This window comes from Sus scrofa, chromosome 3, assembly GCF_054392235.1.
Source record: "Sus scrofa isolate SSC_HxYL_T2T_F1_AM1 chromosome 3, Sscrofa_HxYL_maternal_Yorkshire_Landrace_v2.0, whole genome shotgun sequence".
Taxonomy (NCBI): domain Eukaryota; kingdom Metazoa; phylum Chordata; class Mammalia; order Artiodactyla; family Suidae; genus Sus; species Sus scrofa.
In genome coordinates this window covers 42693190-42715659 of record NC_139385.1, presented here as the reverse complement: position 1 = coordinate 42715659, position 22470 = coordinate 42693190, and the positions used below count along the sequence as shown (strand labels likewise).

The following is a 22470-nucleotide window of genomic DNA, read 5'->3' as shown; positions in this document are numbered from 1 at the left end:
GCTTCAAGGGTGGAAATGTGTGGAATTCTCCAGGCTCGTGGTGGGAAGCTGTGTCAGCAAGCTTGGGGTCACACTTTCCTCCTGCTGGAAATGAGCCCCAAGACCCTACCCAAAAAGCCAAAATCAGCGATGTCTCTATTTTTAAAAAGTCATACGTATTCCACATATTAGCTAAAAGGATGAATTTGACAGTCATACAGAACTAGATTTGATTCCTGGCTTCGCTGAGTCCCAGTGATAAGACCTGGAGCAACGTCTTTCAGAGTCTGTCAAGTTTGTCATCATCAAAAGGGAAATAATAGATGTCATGCCTGGGTGGGGGGGGGCGCATTGTGTAAGCAGAATGCCCGGTGCCCGCTAAGTGGTAAAATGCTTGGTATTGGATAAGGATCATAGCAGTTCTTCTTCTTATTATTGCTGTTATTATTATTCACTTAGTTATTTATTTAGATCTTTCAGAACCTGTCTGTAAACCTGTGAAAGCTTCTACCTCAGCAGTGGCAATCTTTTTCTCTAAAGGGCCAAGTAGTGAACATTTGGGGGTCTGTGAGTCAGAGTCTGCCACGATTCTTCAGTTCTCTCTGGGCGCGAGCACAGCCGCTGCAGGTAATACACAGGTGAAGGACCAAGGCCGTGTCCCAGTAAAACTTTCTTTGCAGAAATAGGCCATAAGTTGGATGTGGCTCAGGGTCCATCGTTGGTGGATGTCTGATCCACATGGCAGGCTGCGTTGGCAGCGTTGCCTGGCCTTGGACAGCCTGCTGTGTGGTGCTGAAGAGGTCTCACCTGGATCACTCAGCCGCCAGAACATAAGCTGTAAGCAACAGAACCGCCCTCCGCCCCCAGCTAGGCTCAGCCAAAAGGGCACTTTCTTGGGCAGACACCCCAGTATCTTGTGCTCATCCCTCATCCCCATGGCAGGATGTCAGCAGGGCATGGGCGGTGGCGGAGGAGAGACCCACAGGCTCTCGGGGACCCAGGTGGCTGACTCCGATGGGTCCCTCTGCTTCTCTCAGCTCCATCCTCTCTGCTTTGTGCAGATGGGCTGGTTCCGCTGTGCTGTCTCCTTGTCCATCATAGCTGCCCCCCTAAAAGCACTCCGGCCATTGGTCTGCATCACCGATCAAGTGCCACATCCATGAGCTGACATGTCCAAGTTGTAAATTCCCAAGAGGAGGCTTCTAATGCCCATCCCAAGGTCAGGCCTCCCCCGCTTCAGGTCATCTGTCCAGGGAGAAAGAAGTTGAATGGCAGTAGATCAGACATCCCCACACCTGGGCCGATTCCTTTCTTAGAAAAAGGGGTGCAGAGTTCCCGTCATGGTGCAGTGGAAACGAATCCTACTAGGAACCATGAGGTTGCGGATTTGATCCCTGGCCTCTCTCAGTGGGTTAAGGATCCGGCGTTGCCGTAAGCTGTGGTGTAGGTCGCAGATGCGGCTCGGATCTGGCATTGCTGTGGCTGTGCTGTAGGCTGGCAGCTGTAGCTCCAATTGGACTCCTAGCCTGGGAACCTCCATGTTCCGCGGGTGCAGCCCTAAAAAAAAAGACACCCCCTGGAGTGTCTGTCGTGGCTCAGCAGTAACAAACCCAACCAGTGTCCTTGAGGACACGGGTTCGATCCCTGGCCTCGCTCAGGGGTCCCAGATTAAGGATCTGGTGTTGCCTAGGCTGGCAGCTGCAGCTCCCATTCGACCCCTAGCCTGGGAATTACCATATGCTGCAGGTGCAGCCCTAAAAAAAAAAAGAAAGAAAGAAAGAAAGAAAGAACAAGGAATGTGAGCCCAGAGGCACAGCACAACAGCCCCGTTTCATCACTCCCCAGACAGGCCTTTGCTCAATAACGCCTCCAAGAGATACTGTTCTGACTCAGTACCATAGTTCGAGTGTCCCATCCGGGCCTGGCCACAGGGACAGCGCCTCTCTGCCTCCAGGAGAACTCGGTGACCCTTCCCAGCTGCAAGCCCAGACCTCTTTCCCCTCACTCTTCACCTGGAAAGTTTTCATTTGAGAGAGAGAGAAAGAATCTGGTCTCATGAGTAGGTTTCCCTTAGCAGAGTGGCCATGGCATGCTTTGAATGCAATGTCCTGTCTCATGTACTTGGTGGGGGGGGGGAATGATATAAACACACCTCGAAATTTACCTAGAGCTCAGCTTCCCTTTTCATACTGGGGCCCCGCTAGCGTTTGGAGCAGAATAAAAAGAGTGGAGTTGCCCTGCTATCTCTGGCGGGTTCCAGTGCAGTGTCTCCGAGAAGGCTGTGGTACCTCTGCTCTCTCTGGCCTTGAATCTGCGAGTCTGAGGATGTCTTCAGAGTACGCACGGCGGCCTCTCTCTGATAGACGGTGCAAATTAAAAGATCCGGTGCGGCCCGGGGAACCAGGGACCGGCACGTGCCCCTGGGTTTTCATTTAGCGTTAGGCAGTGCAGACACAGTTATTGCTGACAGGGAAGCAGAGGCTGGTGGCAGAGCGCGTGTGACAGGAAGCTCATGCCAACCCGTAATTGGGAGGATTATTTTTAATCAGAACATACCCTACAGCCCAAACATTAGAAATCTCCTGTAAGGCCAAGACAGGAAATTAAACACACCAACAGTAAGCCTCAAGGGGGGCGGGGTGGCGGGTGGGGTGTAATATCGTTAGTGTCTCCTGGGTCCCTGGAGCTTTGGGGGGAGTTTGCTTCCCTGGGGACAGGGGAGGGCGGTGGAGGGGGGCTTGGACAGTATCTTCCCAGGAAGCGCCCACAGTGACTGTCCCCGAGCCCTTGCTGGACGGGGTGGGAGCAGCCAAATTAAACACAGCAGGCAGAGTAATGGATGTTTATTGCATTTAAACAGTATGACAAGTCAGGTATAAGCCTTGGAGCCGCAGCTGCAATTGCATGTCCTCAGCACAGGAAGAGCCCCCGTAGGTTCCTCAGTTTGGGAAGTCTTAAAGGACACCTGCTATGTGCCGGGCGCTGTGCTGGCCACTGGTCTGCCTGCCTTCTGCTGTCAGAGGCAACTGGGTCATCTTACGTCTTTGGCTCAATTTTTCAAAGCATGTTTCAGTTTCGATTGTTGGAAGGGCGGTTTTGGGGGTTTTGTTGTTGCTGTTGTTGTTTGCTTTTTAGGGCCACACCTGCTGCATATGGAGGTTTCCAGGCTAGAGATGGAACTGGAACTACAGCTGCTGGCCTACACCATAGCCAGAGAAACTGTGGGTCCAAGCCACGTCTGCGATCTCTGCCACCACCGCAGCAACACCAGATCCCTGACCCACTGAGCGAGGCCAGGGATCGAACCTGCATCCTCATGGATACTAGTTGGATTCATTTCTGCTGAGTCACAGCAGGAGCTCCCAGGTTGTTGGAAGGACTTTTGTGGACCAAGGAGGTGTCACTGTTAGGCGGCTGGCAGGATACATGTGTATTGATGGGCAGTGCCAGCCGGTGATGCTGTGTAATCCTCACACCCCTTCTCTGAGGAGCAGAGCGTGATATCCCCATTCGATGGGTAAGAAAACAGAGGCTCAGCAAGGTCAAGCAGCTTGCCCAAAGGTACTGAGCTAAGCAAACAGGAGAATGGACATTGAGTCCCACTCAGCGTCTCAAATCACGCTAGCACCACCATTCAAGAATTAGGAAAGCATAGCCTGGGGCTGTAAAGTGCGAGTGGTCCATGGAGAGGAGGGCGAAGCGATGGAATTCTGAGAGCAGAGGTGAGAGCGCTTCACTGTGCTTGCCAAGGGCTCCCTGAGGATGTGAAGACCAGATCCCTGGGTACCAGGCGGGCAGAGAGGGAACAGACTCCCAGGCGAGGGAACTGGCCAGGACAGAAGCACGGCCAGAGGTTAGGATGCTTGGCTGCTGTCTTTTGTTCTTGTTCAGCTCAGTCACTTATAGTCTACAGGTGCAAGGGGGAGAGAGGGGAAGAAAAGAGTCGTTGGGGGACTTCTCAGGTCAGAGACCAGACATCGGATGCGGGAATGGGGTCGGATGCAAAAAGAGGTGGTGTGGGACAGTCAACTCAAAAAGTGGGGGGAAGGAGGCATTAGGAGGATGGGAATGATGTATACACACGAGTGCCTGCCCCAGAGAATGAAGAGGAGCCTTCTGTAGAGCACAGGGAAATCTACTCAACAGTTTGTAATAACCTGTGGGGGAAGAAGGAATGGGTAGATATATGGGAGTTCCCGTTGTGGCTCAGCGGTAACGAACCCAACTAGTATCCATAAGGGTGTGGGTTCAATCCCTGGCCTTGCACAGTGGGTTAAGGATCTGGCATTACTCTGAGCCGTGGTGTAGGCTGCAGATGTGGCTAGGATCTAGCAGGGCTGTGGCTGTGGCATAGGCTGGCAGCTGCAGCTCCGATTTGACCTCTAGCCTGGGAACTACCCTATGCCATGGGTATGCCCCTAAAAAGACAAAAAGAAAAAACAAAGGGAAAAGAATGGATACATGTGTATGTGTAACTGATGCACTTTCCTGTACACCTGAAACTAATACAATATTGGAAGTCAACTCTACTCCAATAATTATTTTTTAAAGGGCCCCATCCTCCCTGGTCATGTGGGCACTTATACATCTGATCGCAGCAGAAGATGCTTCTTTAACCCACATTGCTCCTTAGCAAAAAAACTGCCTTTACAATAAAATGACGTATTGGTTCTGAGTCTGAGCTCAGATGCTTGGATCCTGCAGCAAATAAGGACACACAGAATTGTTTCCATGGCCGGGTGTGGCTGGGCAGATCCCTACTGTGGCGGGGGCCAGGGGTCAGGAGCTCAGGTTATAGGGCTGCGCGCCACTGGATTCCCTTGGGGAGGTGATTGTCTGCTCCCTAAGGAAGCTGCAGTGCACGCGCGCTCTGCCTCCGCCCCAGTGTGACTGATGCCCGCTGCTTTATGCTGCACCACTGCCAGATCACCCATCGTAAGCCCACATGGTACCTGCTGCAGGGCTCTGTGCTGATGTGGCTTTCAGGTGCCTCTTAAGGATGGTTAAGCTCCAGATGCCCCGATGAGGTCGGGGGCCTCTCAGAAACTTGGAGAGAGCATGTGCAGTCCCAGTCACCAATGTGGTCAAGATAGAGCGGGCGTATCTGAAGGTGGGGCTGGTGAAGATGCCCCCAGCTGGGTGAGACGCCACGCTTGCGACATGTGACTCTTGTTGGCAAATAATAGAAACTCACTCAGGGTAGCTCAAAAATGGGGGCACTCATTCTGCAGCACAGGGGTGAGTCTCAGCCCTGAGAGACGGGGTGTGGTCGGTGCCAGGAGGGGCGGGCACCCTGAGCAGCTGAGTCGTCAGGCCCCGTGGCGGCAGCATCCCCCCGACGCCCCTCCCAAACCTCCCGCCTCGTGACCCCTGCCCTCTCGCCCGGTTTCCCTCTGCTCCATTCTTTGTTATTCTTGCTCCCAAGCGTGGCTGCTTCGGTTCCTGCCCAACACGTGGCAGAGAACAGTGACCCCGGAGAACTGAGTTCTCAGTTCCAGCAGCCAGCGGATTTAGCCATGCTGCCCAAATGCCTGGGAGCAGCCCGAACGGAGATCTGGGGAGCTGTTATCCCTACTCAGCACGGCCCTGATGGAACCAGGGGCAGGTGGCTCAGACCTGACTTCCAAATGGAGTGTGAGGTGGAGCAGGGCTGGGGAGGGAAATGACTCTTATAGAATGTGGGAGTCCCCGGAGGTGTGTTTAAAGTTAGCCACGGGGTGAGGAAGCTTCCTGTTCTCCCTCCGTCCCTCTCTTCTCTCTTTCCTTCATCCCATCCATCCTTCCTTTCATCTATCCTCCCTAACCCTTCCCTCCCTCCCTTCCACCTTCCCTCCTTCAGCAAGTATTTATCGGATGCCTTCCACACCTGCTGCAGTGTGGTCAGAGCTGGAGTGAAAGGGGTGAAGCAGACAGACGCAGTCTCTGCCCTCATGGAGCCACCACCACACTAGTGACACAGGAAGCCTGGAATTAGAGTGTTTTCATCCGACTGTGAACTGACAGCTGTGCAAGGTGCTAGGAAGGAAGGCTAATGGGCTCCTGAGACCTCGGAGCAGAGGCTTCCATGAGGAAGTACCCATGAGAGGTGTCTGGGTCCTAAGCTCATCCCAGGGCAAAGACAAGGCATGTGAAACATCGCTGGGGCTGCTGGGGTAGAAGGTGGGACCCAGAGCTGGCAGGTGCCCAGGGCAGGTACACAAGGGGTCTGGTTGGAGGGTATGCCTGCTCAGTAACAAGCACGTGGAGTGTCAGGCTGTGTCCCCAAGTGTGGGCTTGGCCGTCAGTGCAAGGGGCAGCTGCCCATATAGGGTTTAAACCATCAAGTGACATGGGCGCCTTCATAATTTGTGAGGATTGCTCTGCCTGCTCTTTGGAGGCTGAGAGGGGCAAGCGTGGAGACAGGAGATCCTAGCAGCCTGTGGGTGGGAATCCACAAAGCGGTGTGTGGCCACATCTACAGCAGTAGAAACATTGCAGCAGCCGGCCCTGCTCAGGGGTCATCAGCATCAGTGTCCTGGAAGTAATTGGCATGCTGCTCTGTTCATCCGTTCGGATGGAGAGCAAGGTGGCCGCGGCTAATGCATGGAGCCAGCAATCACCTCCACTCTGCCCGACTTGGTGCCCGCGTCCTTTTCCGGTTCCTTCACTTGCAGCTCTTTAGCTGGGGCAGAGTCTCAGAAGGGTGAAAATTCCATGCGGTTTCTGCAGGGCCCACCATTCTCCCTGGTCACAAATTGCTCTTTAGGTAGTTTGCAAGAGTAATTGCAAACTCGGGGCCCTCTTAGTTTTTTTTTTTTTTTAAACTCCATCACTCCTTTGGCACGCTAGAGCACATCTCAGATTTTCCTTGCTGTCTGGTGCCTTCGCTAATGACCATTTCTGTTCTCACCTTGGAACAATGGGTTTCAGCCTCCGTTTTCATAAAACAATCCACCTAACGGATTTGACAGACTCTTATTCATGGGAAGGGATGGGGGCTTATAAAATTCATTCCAACTGCAGGCTGGTTTATGAACAGCTATAAAGATGTGGGCAGGGAGCTGACACGGATGTGAAATGAACCTTATCACCTGTGTGCCAAGCACGGGACCAGGATGCTCAGAGAAGACTGCTTTCTCGGGTACAGTTCAGTGCCCCCTCCTTGACTCTGTAAGGCTGTGGGTCAGAGAGCAATCGCGTCCTAGGCTTTCCTGGGTGGTGAGCAGCTGCTGAGAGGCTGGGCACAGTGCCAGGTGACAAGGCTACTGAGTTGGATCAAATATTGTCCTTGCCCTCCAGGAGTTCACAGCCTGGACAAGGCCGAGGCTGCAGTGCCTTAGAGAGAGTGTGGGATTCTTGCTGGGGGCGGGGGTGGGAATGTGCGAAAGGTCACGGGGCCGCTGGAAAAGTTTCAGTCCTGCTGGATGGATCAGCAAAAGCTATAGAGAGAAGAGCATGTGTGGGTGGACGTTGAAGAAGGCACCCACTTTGGGGCAGGTGACTGGAAGGATGACATGGTCAAGGGGCTGGAGGCGTTGCAGGGTCTTGTGGCTTGAGAGGGGCTTGACTTAGCCGGATCTTAGAGTGTGTGCGTGAGTGTCTTAAGAGACAGAGCAAGTGACTGAGACGAGGAGGGGCAGGGCTCAAGGGGGTTGACGCTGATCACAGGACCTATGACCAGTGTATCTATGCAGAGATGATCCGTCTGCCTAGAAGATACTACTCCTATTTCTATTATTAGGACACAGGTAATTCTCCAGCTGAGGCGTACTATGAATTTGTAGACAAAAACCATATAGTTGGCTCTTCATTTCTGCATGATCCTAATTCTTCTTGCTACGTTGTCTGGCTGTGAGCCTCTCATCCAAGATCTCAGTGCCACTGCCACTTCCTTGGTACAGCCTTCCCTGGCATCCCGGCAAGATTTTTCTTCCTCCACTAGAATGTAAGCACCAGGGGGCCAGTGCTTGGCTTTACCAAAGGCTTAATACATAATAATACAGTTTTAAATGACCTTGACCTTGTGGCAGGCACAATGCTAAGTGCCTTACAAATGTTAAATTTCAACACTCACCTCTCTCCATTGATGTAGATGCTATGTTTTGTTTATTTTTTGTTTTTTTTGTTTTTAAGGGACGTTCCCATATGCTACAGGTGTGCCCTTAAAATAGGGGTCGAATTAGAGCTGCAGCTGAGCCCTACGCCACAGCCACAGCAACACTGGATCTAAGCCACATCGGCAATCTACACCACAGCTTGTGGCAATGCCAGATCCTCAACCCACTGAGTGAGGCTTGGGGATCAAAGCTGCATCCTCATAGAGACGATGCCGAGCCCCTGCGGGACCTCTCAGGGCTACGTTTCTTCCCATGCTACTGAGACAGAGAAGGGTTCAGTGATGTATCTGTGGTCACAAAGCTGGTAGATGTGGAGCTATGGATAGATGGATGGATGGAAGGGAAGAAGGATGGAAGGTTGTTGGATGGATGGATGTACTCTGGACCCAGACTTGGATCCACTCTCCCACTCACAGCAAAGCTGATCTGTTGACACTGGCTTGCGGTGATGGAAAGTGCAGCATTTATTGTGGGCACCAGACAAGGAGGTCAGGGCAGCTAATGTTCAAAGAACCCAAACTCCTGGATGGATTTCAGGGAAGAGTTTTTAAGGTCAAGGTGAAGGAGAGGAGTCAAGCAGGGTATGTGATCAGCTTATGCACAGTTCTCTTATCTGGTGGATGGTGAGGTCACAGGGTGGGGCCACAGGGGTTACATCATCAGTATGCAGACTCCTGATGGTCTGGGGGCTACATGCTCATGGTCATCAAGTAGTTAATGTCTTCCATTTGGTGGGGGGTTTAGTGTCTGTAAAACCTCAGGAATGGACATCAGATACTGTTATGTATGTACTTCAGGGAGGAACTAAAGATTCTGTGGCTGCTATAGAGATGATTTACTGTATAAATTGTTTCTAGTTTTCCTGGCCCAGCTGCTACTTTTGTCACGAAATGTTCACATCTTTTCAATCATTAATTCTTAAGCCAGGCTTTTGTGACTCAGGGGAAGCCTGAAAGACGAGAGCTTTTCTACAAACAAGAGACAGGCAGAGGACATGGGGGCAGGGCTGTCTCTCGGGAAGGCCCCGTAGGGTCCTGCCTGGTGACAGATGGATAAACACTGTCACCACCATCCTCGCCCTTCATAGCTATCTTTACCCTCAGGCCTCTCCAGACACTCGTCTCTCTTTCCAGTATTTTGGAACCACTGGATGTTATCAGATGTTCTCATTTATCAATGCCAGTGACTCACCATATGTGAAGTTAAAAAAAAAAAAAAAATTTGTCGTATTAAAAAGGAGGGTGTATTTTTTAAAATGTATCTGCAAATAATGTTTATAATTGAGCTCTGAAACTTGTGAATTGCATTGAGTCTGGATATAGGTTATATCACTACTTGATACGAATAATTGAAAGAAGACTAGATTAAGATTGTAGAACCCTGCCAACCAGTTGCATCTCTGTTACTTAACTTTTTTCAGAGAGGGAGCAGATGGGGGCCAACTCTCTTGAGTACATGGTGCCAAATATATCTTTCTGATCTATTAGTAAATCTTGATTTTCCTGGTTGAAGTTGACCTTTCTTCCCCCAACTCACTGAGTTATATGATATTATAATGGCCATTTGCAGTTCAGGTGGTATTTGGTTTATTTAAATATTAATGAAAGGGAATCTTGCTCCTTCTGATTGGGTGATGATGGCCATGTTTATGAAATTTATTATTGATGGGACACCTTATATCGCAGTTTTATTCATTGCAAGATGAAGTCACTTTGAGCCTTAGTTATTACGGACTTGACATAACAGCATCTTGGCATTCTAGAATTGAAAAGAAACTTAGAGTTGATTTCTTTCCTCTTGCCTAATCCCTGCAGGAAATTCTACAGTAACATCTCTAAAAGATTCATCTTTCCTTGAGCACATCCTGCACCAAAGAGCTCACTCTGTAAGACAAGCCGACAAGAGAATGGTTCTAAACTTGGTGTCCAGTTGCCCAAGTTCAAATCCAAGGCTCCGCTACCTATATGTACACTTTGTACAATTTACTCCAGCTGTCTGAGCCTTAGTTTTCCTCTTCTGAAATAAAAGAGTAAGGTTTTCCTAATTGAAGTGTGCCAAGCATTCAGTGAAAAATTGGAAGGTTTGATCTTAATCCTTTTCCTCACCATCATCACTATCATCTTATTAAATTCACTGGTGAATAATCACAGCCCTCTTTGGAAGGTGAACCAGATGTGACTCTGACGCAAAAGATGCAAACCCCATTCAAGAGTACATTCCTCTGATACTAAAGTCTCCCTTCTCTTCCTCCCTAGGAAACTGCTCAACGAACTCATGCGAGTGGAACTTACAGCTTCCTTGATCGGACTCCGCATTCAGTAAGTGCGACCGCTTCAAACCGGTCATTACTTCAATCCAGCCATTGCTTTGACTGTGTTTGTGATGAAAAGCTTTCTTCTGTGGACCTGGGGTTCCCACAAACACTTTATTACCTGCCTGTGTCTTTCTTTTCTGCATCACTGCATTGGATTCAGAGATGAGAAGAGGGCTGCCTAGGTAGGACTCCCGCAAATAACAGAGGAAATATCGGCGTTTATGGATGGGTTAACCCTAGGGTGAAATGCCTGCGGGTTAAATTAGATGTGCTTTTGTTTTCTTTTTGTTCCCGAAGTTTTTCTCCTGGGCACACGCTGTTCCCCCTCTCCTGTTAAAAGTCAAAAGAAATGGCTTCAAACAGACCAATTAGTGGGACCATCTATTTCTTTGGGCATTTAAGATCAGTTCGTGTTGCTCTTTCGGAGCCAAAATACATTACTTGTATATAAAGATGAGTGCGAAAAAAGAAAAAAAGTTCTGTGCTTAAGATGCTGGGGTACCTTTTGGAAATTTCATTTGTTTTTAGCAAGTAATCCCTCTCCGCCGTTTGCCTTTCTCATCGCGCACAAGGACTTTATTTTCCGTGAAGGTAGCAGCATTTTGTCCAGTTTCCCCAACCCCGACTTTTTCTGATACACCAGCAGCATTCGGGGAAGTGGTGGAGGTGCACCTGCAGCTCCCTAAAATCTCCGCCATCAACTCTCCCGTGCAGGAGTCCTGGCGGGCGAGCCACTTGTTACTTGAACAGATCCGTCATAATTTAACAAATATCAAAATGTCCAAAGGACAAATGTCCTAAGGAAATATTTATTTTTTCCAAGATGTAGCTTCCTTCCCCGGTTTCAGAATTTCTTCACGTAGTCTATTTCTGAGGGTGGTGGAGACTATAATTTGACACATCAAAAATCATAAAGGGGCAGGTAGCCTTAGAGGCTGGGGGTGGGGGGGAAGAGGCTGATCAAAGGGAATTCTTTGGCCCTCACTGGTATTGTAAGACTCCTCTTTATTGCTCTGGCATTTGCATATGCGAAGGGAGCCTGAAAGAAAGAAAAAGACGGAATAGTCGTGGCTGGCGCCTCGCTACATCAGAATGCCTAAGTGTAACCCTGATCAGCTAAAGCTTGTATCACACAGGAGATTAGACCCACAGCTTTTGTTCCCAATAATAAAGGAAATTTCATGTCTAATTCCTTCCATGTTACATCCATCCTTTAATGCCTTTGAAGTTCAGGCTACAGCATTTCCTGAAAACGGGGAGATATTATAAGTGAAACAAGGAGGGGGCTGTTTGGCTCGCAGTCTGCTCGGATCTATTTGGTGTAAAGTTAAATCAGCATGTTGCTTTAGCAGTTCCCGTCTCAAAGGTGTGCTGTTCTCCTGGACACCTTTGTGATGCTGATGCGGGCAGGAGAGGGATGGAGGAAGGATGCTTTGGAGGATGAGTTCTCCTGTTATGTAGGCTCCTCCTACCTTTCTCTTTACCTTCTTCTCAACATGATACAAATTACTGCTTCTCAGGAAAAAATGCATGTTCCAATCCTAGACTGGTGCTGAAGTTTCTAACCTAGGGGAGGCTCTGGTCCCCGAGATAATTAGTAGAGTGTTGTAAAGAACTCATGTTAATTTGTCTTTGGATATGGTATTTCCATATCTACAATTACAGTCAGAAGGGAAAAAGAAGTATTAATTTGCTATTCCAAGCTAGTGTGCAGATACCTGATTTAAAAAAAAAAAAATTAAGAAAGAGAATTCCCGTTGTGGCTCAGCAATAATGAATCCGACTAGTATCCATGAGGACACAGGTTGGATCCCTGTTCCCACTCAATGGGTTAACGATCCAGTGTTGCCATGAGCTGTGGTGTAGGTTGCAGACGTGACTCGGATTCTGCTTTGCTGTGGCTATGGTGTACGCCAGCAGCCGCAGCCCCAATTCTACCCCTAGCCTGGGAACCTCCATATGCCGCAGGTGCAGCCCTAAAAATAGACAAACAAACAAATAAATAAATAGTAAAAAGGAAGACATGGAAAGCCCCTCATTGGGAATATTGGCAGCTGTGGCCCAATCTCTGTGTGCCTAACAGATTTCAATCTAGATTCCCAGGGATCATAGCTTCTCTGGCACAGTGAAAAGCACAGTCACCCCCCCACCCCCAGGGCCAACACATCACTTCTAGATCAGAGAAGGCATCCTGGGAGGTTGCTTGATTACCAGGAAAACAGGTGACCTGGCATCTACATCCGGCCATGGGCCTGGTCCTGGCGCCTTCTTCACCAATCACATGTGTGGTACCTCGCTGGTCAGGAGACTGCATCTGCCCTCGTGAGCATTTTACCAGGAGCCATGACTTTGCAGTTGGAATTTGCTCAGATCTGCCGCCGTGCCTGGACTGACGTTGTGGCTAATCTCTCACCTCGGTCAGAGACAGGGCTTGATATCTCTGCTGGCTTCAGAAAAATCAATGTCCATTTTCTCCTTCCAAAGTCTGGTTACCTCTCGTTATTTATTTTTTCCAGAGTGTTGCATTTGTCTGGGGACTCTTTGGGCATAGATTGGCCAGTATATGTGAATACAGAGGGTTCATGCCCATGACCCAATCTCGGGGTCAGCTTCTGGCTCCCCGTGTCCCTTTGTGACCTCTGTGCTAGAACGAAAGCTTCAGGGGGCTGGTGGTAGTGGGGTCATGGTTTGCACTTCAGCCTCAGAGTAATTCCCTACAACATAAATTTAACGTCCAACGGAAGCCTTCCTCTGGCCTCTGTCGGCTCTGTTTCCTGTCAGATTGCACGTGCGTGGCATGCTGTATCAGAATTATAATTAGTTCATTAATGGAGCAAAAACGAATCTAAGGTCTTCTCTTCTTTAGCCCAGTGCCATCCAGTAGAACTTTCTGGGATAATAGGAATATGCTTTATCTGTGTTGTGCGGTGTGGTAGCTGCAAGCCAGGTATGGCCATTGAGCATTTAACATGTGATGACTACAACTGGGGAGCTATGTCTGTGATTTTATTTGTTTTGAGTTTCTTTAACTTTAAACGGTATCATGCAGCTAGTAATGGCCTACCATATTGGCTGGGGCATTTCTGGACTAGAGGTCCTTTGAGTACAGGGGCCAGGTCTGAATTGTCCGTCCTTCAGTGCAGGCTGATACATCAGCTGGCATAGACTGGGATGGATATGGGTGGGTAAAATCCTGCTGTCCCAAACCCCTAAGCATCTTTCACCCCCTCCAATTCCATATGCTTTATCCCCCCACATGGATCCTGACCCAGAACTGAAGGGTTAATGGTCCCTCAGCACCATCCTCCACTACCCCCCCATGTGTCTATTCTGATTGGTTGGAGCCTGATTTCTGCCGACTGTTAAATAATACATTAGCTCTGATTGTATCCACAGCATCTATGGTAGTAACGGCCATAAGAGACAATCGGTACGCGTTGAATGTAGTGATGGGTGAACGCATGGAGAGATGGGGGGGGGGACAGATAACTGATTGCCCCTCACCTTCTGATGGACTCTGGTGTAAGTGGGGAAAACAGAAAGGACAGCAGACTGGAGACGAGTCTGGGCCACCCTGGTGGCTGGTTTTTGTCCTCGACTTACCACTCGGTATTTTTCTTCAAAGCTTCTACCTCTGCTTTGTCAACTGCAAAGCCTGGAACAACTGCTCCACATCTCACTGAGTGCCCGTGCCAAATCCAGCACAGATCGCTGTATCTCTTCACTGGCACTCCTGACTCCAAAATGTCTAACACTCAAATTGGACCAAACCCCACTCACTCACCCAAGGACACCATGCTCTTCCCGGGGACCCCAGTCTCAAGTGCCCATCATCACTGACGTTGTCTTATTCTTCATCCACCACTGAGAGAGGGGGGCGTTTTGGACCAGGGCTTTCTTAAAGCCCGACTCCCATCCCCGCTGTTGGCATCCCACTCCGCAGACACCTTCACATGGCCGTGAACTCTTCCTTAGAGGTCCTCACACCTAAAGCCACCTTCCCCTGGCTTCCCTCCTGTATATTGGAGACTAACATTCCTGAAGCGTGAATATCACTTAGCTCCTTGTTGAATAAGCTAGTTCCTACCTGACACTTTGCCTTGTTTTCGGGCATCCCTACCTACCTTCTATTCCAAGGAAGCAAGTTGATTTCTCGACTTCTCTGTGTGTTTGTTTCCCAATTCCGAGCCCTGTCTATCCTCAACCTCACCAGCAGGGGCACCCTTCCTGTGATCTTAGTATAGAGACATCTCAACTTGTGTCTAGATCAGAGATGGAGTTCTGGGAGGTCCCTTGGTTATGGGGAAAACAGGTGACCTGGCATCTACCTCGGGCCACAGGCCTGGTCCCTGCGTCTTCACCAAATAAGATCTTCCTCACGAAGGCCGTTTTCCCTGTGTACTTGAGTTCCTTGATCCCCCTTTGTAGGATACAGAGACTCCCGACTCTCTTTTCAGTGTAGAAGGTTGACCCCTGAGCTAATATTTTTAGAGCAAACAAGGGTAGAACCGTGCAAAGGTGATTAGAAAGACAAAGAGTAGTGATGATCGCCTAGGGAGGTGGAATTCTCTTGAGTTAAAGAAGTCAGCAGCTTGACTGTAAATGGGAGAGGTCAGGCATCTTTTGGGATTCCAGAGGGATGCGGAGCAAGAGTGGCAACAGCATAAAAGCATTCATTTAATCGCTGGCCAGGCCAAGGGTGGGGTGCATGTCACTTGATTTGGTACCTTATGGTCCAGAGGGCACACAAAAGGATGCTCCCTGACCTGTCCATTTGCTGTGTCCCTTCACCAACCCTCCAGACACCCTTGTTCCCACATTGTACATGTGTATCTCTTGTCTTGCCTAAGCTGCTGCATAGCAGAGCTCGGATATATGCTTCCTTCTCTCCCTAGCCCCCCTCTGCTAGATTGGGAGTAGGAATTCCGGGGATTATTTTGATTTAATGCGTATGTGAAAGTGGGAGGTGAGAGAGGAGAATGTAGGCAGAGAAATAGAGGAAGAGAAGCATTTCCTTCTGCTGCCTTTATTGTTCGAACAGAGAAAGGTAAGAAAGAATGAAAGTTTTGAGGAAGTTTTGTGTACGAGAAATACTAGGATTTGAGGACCCTGGAGAGAGAAGGGAGAAGCCTGAAGTTGCAAACCACTGCCTGCCTTGTTATTCTCTGTCATTTCACTTAGAATACATCTGCCACGTACTTGTCATGACTCCAGTTAGCCTGTTTATTGCTTGTGTGTTATCTGGATCCTGCATTGGGCTGGAGGAGCTGTGAAAGCCTGGTGTGTATCTGTCTCGCTTACTTCTGTGCCCCTAACAACCCCAAAATGAGACACACAGACCTATTTTTAAATTTTTTTTATTAAATTATGGTTGATTTACAATATTCCTTCAATTTCTGCTGTATAGCAGGGACCCAGTCAATATATATTCTTTTTTTTTTAATAGTATCTTCCATCATGTTCTAACCCAAGAGATTGGACATAGTTCCCTGTGCTGTACAGTAAGACCCCACTGCTTATCCATTCTAAATGCAATAGTTTGCATGTACGAACCTCAAACTCCCCGTCCATCCCACTCCCTCTCCCGACCCCCTTGGCAGCCTCTGTTCTCCATGTCTGTGAGTTTGTTTCTGTTCTGTAGGTAGGTGCCTTTGTGCCCTCTTTCAGATTCCACATGTAAGTGCTCTCATATGGTACCTGCCTTTCTCTTGCTGACTTCTTTGCCTTAGTATGAGAATCTCTCGGTGCATCCATGCCCAGATCTATTTTGAATGAGTTAATCGGTTTCATAGATGCATATGCTTTGTGGGATGGTCACACTCTTTGTACTTCCATCCGTTCTTCTGTCATCCACCTCCATCCCACCTCCCAGTCCAGATCAACCTCTGAAACATCCAGAGAACCAGGCTCGCTGTCCTGGCTTTATGAACCGACTGTGTGATTTTTTTTTTTTTTTTTTTTGTCTTTTTGCCATTTCTTGGGCCACTCCTGCGGCATATGGAGGTTCCCAGGCTAGGGCTCTAATCGGAGCTGTAGCTGCCAGGCTACACCACAGCCACAGCAACTCGGGATTTGAGCCGCGTCTGCGACCTACACCACAGCTCATGGCAACGCCAGATCCTTAACCCACTGAGCAAGGCCAGGGATCGAACCCACAACCTCATGGCTCCTAGTCGGATTCATTAACCACTGCACCATGACGTGAATTCCACGGACCGTGTGTTTCTTAACAACCCATGTGACCAATTTGACTTAAATTTCCCCATTGGAAAAAAAAAAATGGTAATAGTAAGGAACTCGCGTGTTCGGTCACCGAAGGCCCTTTCCAACTTGGAATTCAGTGAGGAAACAAGAAAGATGGAAACTAGGCCACAGCAGAGGACGTTGAGGGGAAGTGTCATTATCTCAGCAAGGCAGAGGTTGATGTGCTAAGATGGGCAGTGGTTCTTCCCGCCCCCACCTGTGGGCAGAAAGGAGTCCCTTGTCTCCCAGGTCAGAAAAGGCAGCAAGTAGCTCTGGGACTCATGCAGAACCGATAGTCTGCTTTCTCTGTACTGTGTTAGTAAGTCGATATGGATATAGTTTGAGCCGCACTAATAGGTTGCATTAGAGTAGTAGAGGAAGTAAAAGCAGGGTTTGCCTGCAACCTCTGTGTTTTCGTCTGTCTGTTTGTTTTTAGGGCCGACCTGTAGGTCGTGGAAGTTCCCAGGCCAGGGGTCGAATTGGAGCTGCAGCTGCCGGCCTGCACCACAGCCACAGCAACGCCAGGTCCAAGCTGTGTCTGCGACCTATGCCATAGCTCAAGGCAACGCCCGATCCTTAACCCACTGAGAGAGGCCAGGGATGGAACCCTCGTCCTCATGGATATGAGGGATTCATTTCCACTGTACCACAATGGGAGCTCCTGCCTGCAACCTCTGGTACTGACTCGTATCCCTAGTAGGTGCAGTCTTCGTATGCCTCCCGATTATTCGTTAGTTCCCAATTGAATGACCCAAAGAAAACAATGACTTGGGATTTCTGCTAAATCCCTTCACTTAAAGCTAAAGATTAGGTCTCCTTGCTGTTTCTATTCAACATAGTAATGTGAGGTTTTGTTTTTCTTTTTCTTTTTATCTAAGACATGAATGTACCTGTAGCAACGGCTGGAAATTGCAAAGGCCTAACACAGATTTTGGAAACATGGCTGGTTAATAAATTCTGGAAACAGGGAAATTGGTTTCTCCCAGTGGAGGAGGCTGTGGATGTCTTCACATTTTGAGAAGCTCCAAAACAGAAAGATAAACTTTCTTCAAGGGCCGATAGCCAGAATAATTTTTTTTAAATATGGTTAGTTCCTTTAGAATTCAGGGAATTATTCCCACGAAGGAGGATTCTTGCCTCAGAAAGTACCATCCCCAGCTCTGTGCCTGGCTTCCGGTCAACACTAAATAAATGGTAACAGCGTTTACTCTTATTGTCCTTCAGAACAGCTACACACCTGAGAAGGGGTCTCAGCGCCCACTCACTGTGTGTGCGTGTGTGTAAGTGTGCACACCAGCCAGTTGCTGAGATTACCGGACCTCAGTGCTTGTATTGAAGAAGAAATCATCTTGAAAAACTATGGTAGGGAGTTCCCGTCGTGGCACAGCAGAAGCAAATCCAACTAGGAACCTTGAGGTTGCGGGTTCCATCCCTGGCCTCGCCCAGTGGGTTAAGGATCCGGCATTGCTGTGAGCTGTGGTGTAGGGCGCAGACGAGGCTTGGATCTGATGTTGCTGTGTAGGCCGGCAGCTATAGCTCCGATTAGACCCCTAGCCTGGGAACCTCCACATGCCGCAGGTGCGGCCCTACAAAGCAAAAAGCGAAAAAGAAAAACTGTGCTACATTGCAGCTTGGGGTCCTCGGGCATTGACAGCTCAGTGAATGTTCTTCTCCTGCTAATGTGATCATTCATTCATTCACTGACAAATAACTATGGAAAAATGATTGTGTCGGGAGTTCCCACTGTGGCGCAGTAGATTAAGTATCTGACCCAGTGTCTGTGAGGATGTGGGTTTGATCCCTGGCCTCCTTCACTGGGCTAAGGATCCGGCATTGCTGTGAGCTGTGGTGTAGGTCACAGATGCTCAGATCCTGGGTTCCTGTGGCTGTGGTGTAGGCTGGCAGCTACAGCTCTGATTCGAGCCCTGGCCTGGGAACTTCCATATAACTGCAGATGTGGCCCTAGAAAGGAAAAAAGAAAAAGAAAATAAGAATGGTGTTGAATTCTTGCTGGGTGCTGGGGACATTACAGGGAACAGTCAGACACGGGGCCCTGGACCATGATAAAATTTAAAGGTACAATTTAAGTAAATAAAACAATCCAAGTTAGAGTAACTATCCCAAACCAGCCAGTCACAGAGATACATGTATGTTGGGCTCCAAATGCAAGGGTATGATTAGATCCGTCTCAGATAAAGGCGAGGCCAAGAGGTATTCCCCTCACCGGTAAATTCTGCTCTTCTGTCTGTCCTCTCTGGCCAGGTTTGTTGGTTTGCTTATTTGTTTTCGAGTCGGCCAGCCTTCCTCCTGGGCCTTCCTCACCCTTCCCCGAGGTGCAGTGCCCTTGCAGGGCGTACCTTCACCCAGGAAGGAGCACTTACACTGCCCGGGGCCAGGCGCTCCCCCATCCCGTCCGTAAACCTCACTGTGCAGAATCGATGCCCGTTTACAGCTGCTAATGCATTAACAACAGAAATGTCCCTGGCCGTGACCTACCTGAGTCATTACACACTAATCATCGGAGGCAATTTTGAGCAGATTGACTAGTGATCGGTGTCCTCCCCGGTGTCCAGGCAGGAGGACACACGGCTGCCTTCACGGGCCCTGAGCAGATGGCCAAGAGCGTGATCACACTCTCCAGCCGGTGCCCGTCTGGCTCCAGGAGGGGGGGGGTCTCCATGTCTTGCATGCAAAGCTGGGCTCTCTCACTCAGGGCTCTGCTCCAGGTGCCTGCCTTCCTTCCATCGCAGAGCAGAATCCGAGCTCTCCTTGACTTTCTTTGTGTCCATCTTTAAGGCATCCCCCAAATAACCCTAGAGATGCCGAGGAAACAAGGTCTGCCTGCACCTGAATCATTACAATACGCCCCACCACCGTGCACCAGCGGGTGGGTGGTCTGACTCGGTGACTCTCCTGGGCTTGTGACTTGCGGTTACCGTCTCTTCATTAAACGTCGGCGCTTGTTTTCGTGTTGCTCTATCACTGCCGCCAGTTGTTCCTTTGGCGGGGGGGGGGGGGGGGGGGAGGGTTACACGATCTGTCTGCAGGTTGATGCTTTGCTCCTGTATCACGAAATACCTGAGAGGCTTCTGTGCTTTTCACGAACACCGTTCATTGTTGCCGGAGTTAATTACCGAGGATCTATAGAGTTGTATTCCTTGGGATACCTTCCTGGGTATGTACCCCTGGAGAGAAGTATCCAGTCTTTATGACTTTGGATGCTCATTTTTCTTTTTTCTTTTTTTTTAAAAAGGATAGTGTTGATTTACAAGCCAGCTCACTGACTTTTGGCTTTCTACCCTTAGGCGTATATGTTTTACTAGCCCAGAATGAGGATTCGGATTATATTTAAGAGGAGCTAGGTAATGGGGTTGGAAATGTGAGTCAGATCAAGTCTTTACCTTCCAGGAGCTCACAGAGTTGAGGGAGAAGCCAGATTAGCAAATAACCCACTGCTGTCTGACAAGACGATGCCCTAAGGAAAACAGGGCTTCGGGATCCAAGGATGCTGGCAGTAAGCATTATTCCTGAGACGAGTATAATTCAGGAACCTCTCCCTTTGATCTGAGATGAACGTCCTGTTAGTTCTTGACACGCGTTTAGAGATTCTGAAAGTCAGGAGTCTGATGGTTCTCCAGTCCCGGGTGACATTGTTAGAGCCGTAAATCCGCTTCTGAGAACTCTGTTATGTGCACTGTGTTCTCAGCCTAGTTTTATGGGCCATCCACCAGGACACCCTGAGAACTCTGTGGGGAGACGTTCGTCCAAGTTGCCCGTCGCTGGGCCACATACGCGGTGAGCCGCTTGGCCGTGTGCGCTCAGCAGACCCAGTGGATTGCATCTAGGAGTTCATTTAGATTCAAGTAAAGGAAGCAGCAGCCCTCCTGGAAAAAGCACAGACTTTGAGACAAATAGAGACTCAGATCTTGGCTTTCTCTTTAGCAGTTCTGCAAATTGGGAAGGTTGCATAAGCTTTCTCAGTCCTTCGATAATGAGGACGGGGCGGGGGGGCAACCCCTAGGTTTCTTGTGATGATAACATAGAAATTTTCTCTTTTGGGGATGAGGGTGTCTGCTTGGGGAAAGCTGTTGGGATGGAGAGTGGAAGCTGAGCATAACCTTGGCAGTGACCTGTTCAGCAGAAGGCAGTTGCCAAAGCATTGCCATGTCTTAGGCTAGACCTTTTTGTGGTTCTGCTGAGCAAGAAGCAATTAGGAGAGCGGAGGCACAGGATCCATCCAGAAAGTGGGTGAGGCTCTGATAACCCTGTGAAAGGAGGGGTCCCAAGGAAATCAGTGGCTTGCACACAAGTTCAATCTCAAGTTGTTGGCTTTGACGTAATCCAGGCGTCCAGTCTGTCTGCTCCATTCCTCTGACTCCCTAGAATAAGGCTCACCTCTTTCTTTAAAACATTTATATTTAAAATGTGTTTGAGGAAGTTCCCTGGTGGCCCCGCAGTTAAGGACCCAGCGTTGTCACCGCTATGACTCAGGTTCGATCCCTCCCTAGCTTGGAATTTATGCATGTCATGGGCATGGCCAAAAAACAAAAACAAAAAAACAACACCCACATTTTTGAGAATGAGCTCTTTATGGATGCTATGTGACGTGTTGAGTCCCTGCCTGGGTCTATCTGTGGAAAAGATGTTGAAGTCATTCTGAAGGGACCAGCTAAGGGGCAGGGCGTTTGCTCATGCACCAGGCCTTGGGCTAAGCATTGTCCGTACATCACCCCATTTCATCCTCAGAAGGACTAGTGAGACAGGTCCTAGAGATCCCTGCTGTTTTGCCGGTGAGAAAACTTGCCCATGAAGAGGTTATGGGGTGGCTGAGGCTCAGGTGACTTCCAGGAGCGGGGCGGGGTTGGAGTCCAGTGTTCCCAGATCGGGAGTCCACTCTCTTGACCACTGCGTGTCATCCTTTCTGCTTGCAGGACCCCGGGTCCAAAGTGCCCACGGGGCCGTGCCTTTCAGCCAAGAAACCACGGCAAGGACTTTTGGCCTCAACAGGGATTTGAGGTTGGTGGTGTCTGCAGGTCTCAGCTGGCGCTGGGGTTATTTTTATGCCTCTGTAAAGTATGTGGCGTTGATGACCGGTGTGATTAGAGAGAAACTTCTGTAGCGCTTACCTCCTGCTTTCTCTTCCTTTCCATGCAAAGAAGGCAGGAGAAACAAGAAGTAAGCTATGCTAGGAAAGGGGGACCCAGAGTATTCTCTGGGGTTCCCAGGGATTCTGCATTAAACAGAGACTTTTGGGAGTTCCTGTTGTGGTGCAATGGAGACGAATCCGACTAGGAACCATGAGGATGTGGGTTCGATCCCTAGCCTCGCTCAGTGGGTTAAGGATCCAGCGTTGCCATGAGCTGTGGTGTAGGTTGCAGATGAGGCTCGGATCTGGCGTTGCTGGGGCTGTGGTGTAGGGATCCCTAGCCTGGAAACCTCCATATGCCATGGGTTTGGCCCTAAAAAGCAAAAAACAAAAACAAAAGCAAAAAAAACACAGAGACTCTTATTGGCCAAGGAAGAGTAGAGCTACTATCAAGAGCTACAACCCCAAGTCCTTCTGATGCTCAGCATGCCGGTAGCCTCAAAGTGGTTTGACGCTCCCACCAAAGTGTTACCTGCCTTGCAACTGAAGTTCAATTCCAAGGGAAAAAAAAAAAATACAAAAAACAAAGATGAAAGACGGACAAGCCAAAAATTGAATTGTGCTTTTGAGATTTTACATACACAATAGATTTGTGTCTATATGATATATGTATATATAGTTTAATACTATGAATATTCATATGTGTTCTTTTACATAAACCTTTGACAGAAGAGTTACAGGGATGGAGACAT

At 49.1% G+C, this 22470-nt stretch overlaps 1 protein-coding gene across 16 annotated transcripts in view; it reads left to right on the top strand.

Annotated features, from left to right (window-relative positions):
• Positions 1–22470, top strand: part of RBFOX1 (RNA binding fox-1 homolog 1) — a 2264635-nt gene that overhangs the window by 926665 nt on the left and 1315500 nt on the right. For all 16 annotated transcript variants that reach the window (XM_021088068.2, XM_021088064.2, XM_085017635.1 and 13 more), the window contains one exon: positions 10331–10393. In XM_021088068.2, the coding sequence (XP_020943727.1) occupies positions 10331–10393 (63 nt within the window). The remainder of the gene's footprint in view (positions 1–10330; positions 10394–22470) is intronic.